Consider the following 948-nt stretch of genomic DNA (forward strand, 5'->3'; position numbering starts at 1 on the left):
TTTTTAGTAAGTTAGACAAGTGTACATAGACACCATAACATACACCTAGATTTAATGCATATATCATAATGAACAAAGGAATAAAAAAGACTTATTATTGCAATGGCTCTCTTCTATTATACCCTTGCAAGGGAATAAATTAAAGTAACCACAACAACAAAGAAACACAAAATACAAGAAGAAGATCATTAATGCATGTATGCAAAATCCTTACTGCTAACAACAAACTAAATATATAAAAAGTGATTAATTAATTAATTTTTGGTGGAAATGATTGTCTTCAAATAAAGAGGGTCACAAGGAATAGCAAGTGCGCCCTCCTGAGAGAAACCGTACTCCTCTTCAGCTTGCTTTAAGAGTTGAACAAAGTCAGGGTTATCCAAATGCCCCAATTCAATGAAGAACCTCTCTTCCTTCCAACCTTGTGTTGCAATCACCACAAAATGCCCCTCTTTCACTCCTTTCTCATCATCACGTGACGATGATGAGAACAACAATTTCTTCATCATTGGTAACAACCCTCCCTTTCCCTTCCTCCATAATAATCCTCCTCTACTATTAATACTTCCTCTTTTAGCCATGTGTCTAGAGAAGAAAAGGTTCATCTATTGAAAAACTGTTGCATGCAATATCCCAATATATATAGAGGCTGCTGTGAGATACTTAATCAATAATGGGAAGTAATTGATTAAATCTTGGTACGTATAGATAAGCATATATATATATATATATATAGTATAATCGACAATGGCATGTGAGTTCTCATTAATGGTGACTATCACTGTTTCTCCAATTTCGGGGAAATTTTAGCTAAGAGATAGGAAGATTCTCAGATAATGTCACAATAAGAATGTTTGGCATTTAATTATTTGCGTTTTTCTGAGAGCGTTTAAGGCCTAAAGAGTAGGTAATGTAGTCATTGCTAAATTATTGTTTAGCTATTGAGTT

At 33.9% G+C, this 948-nt stretch overlaps 1 protein-coding gene across 1 annotated transcript; it reads right to left on the bottom strand.

Annotated features, from left to right (window-relative positions):
* Positions 1-254: 254 nt before the first annotated feature.
* On the bottom strand, positions 255-581 carry LOC107493542 (protein SMALL AUXIN UP-REGULATED RNA 12-like). Its single transcript, XM_016114630.1, has one exon. The coding sequence runs from the start codon at positions 579-581 to the stop codon at positions 255-257; it is 327 nt and encodes a 108-aa protein (XP_015970116.1).
* Positions 582-948: the final 367 nt, after the last annotated feature.

This window comes from Arachis duranensis, chromosome 6 (assembly GCF_000817695.3).
Source record: "Arachis duranensis cultivar V14167 chromosome 6, aradu.V14167.gnm2.J7QH, whole genome shotgun sequence".
Taxonomy (NCBI): domain Eukaryota; kingdom Viridiplantae; phylum Streptophyta; class Magnoliopsida; order Fabales; family Fabaceae; genus Arachis; species Arachis duranensis.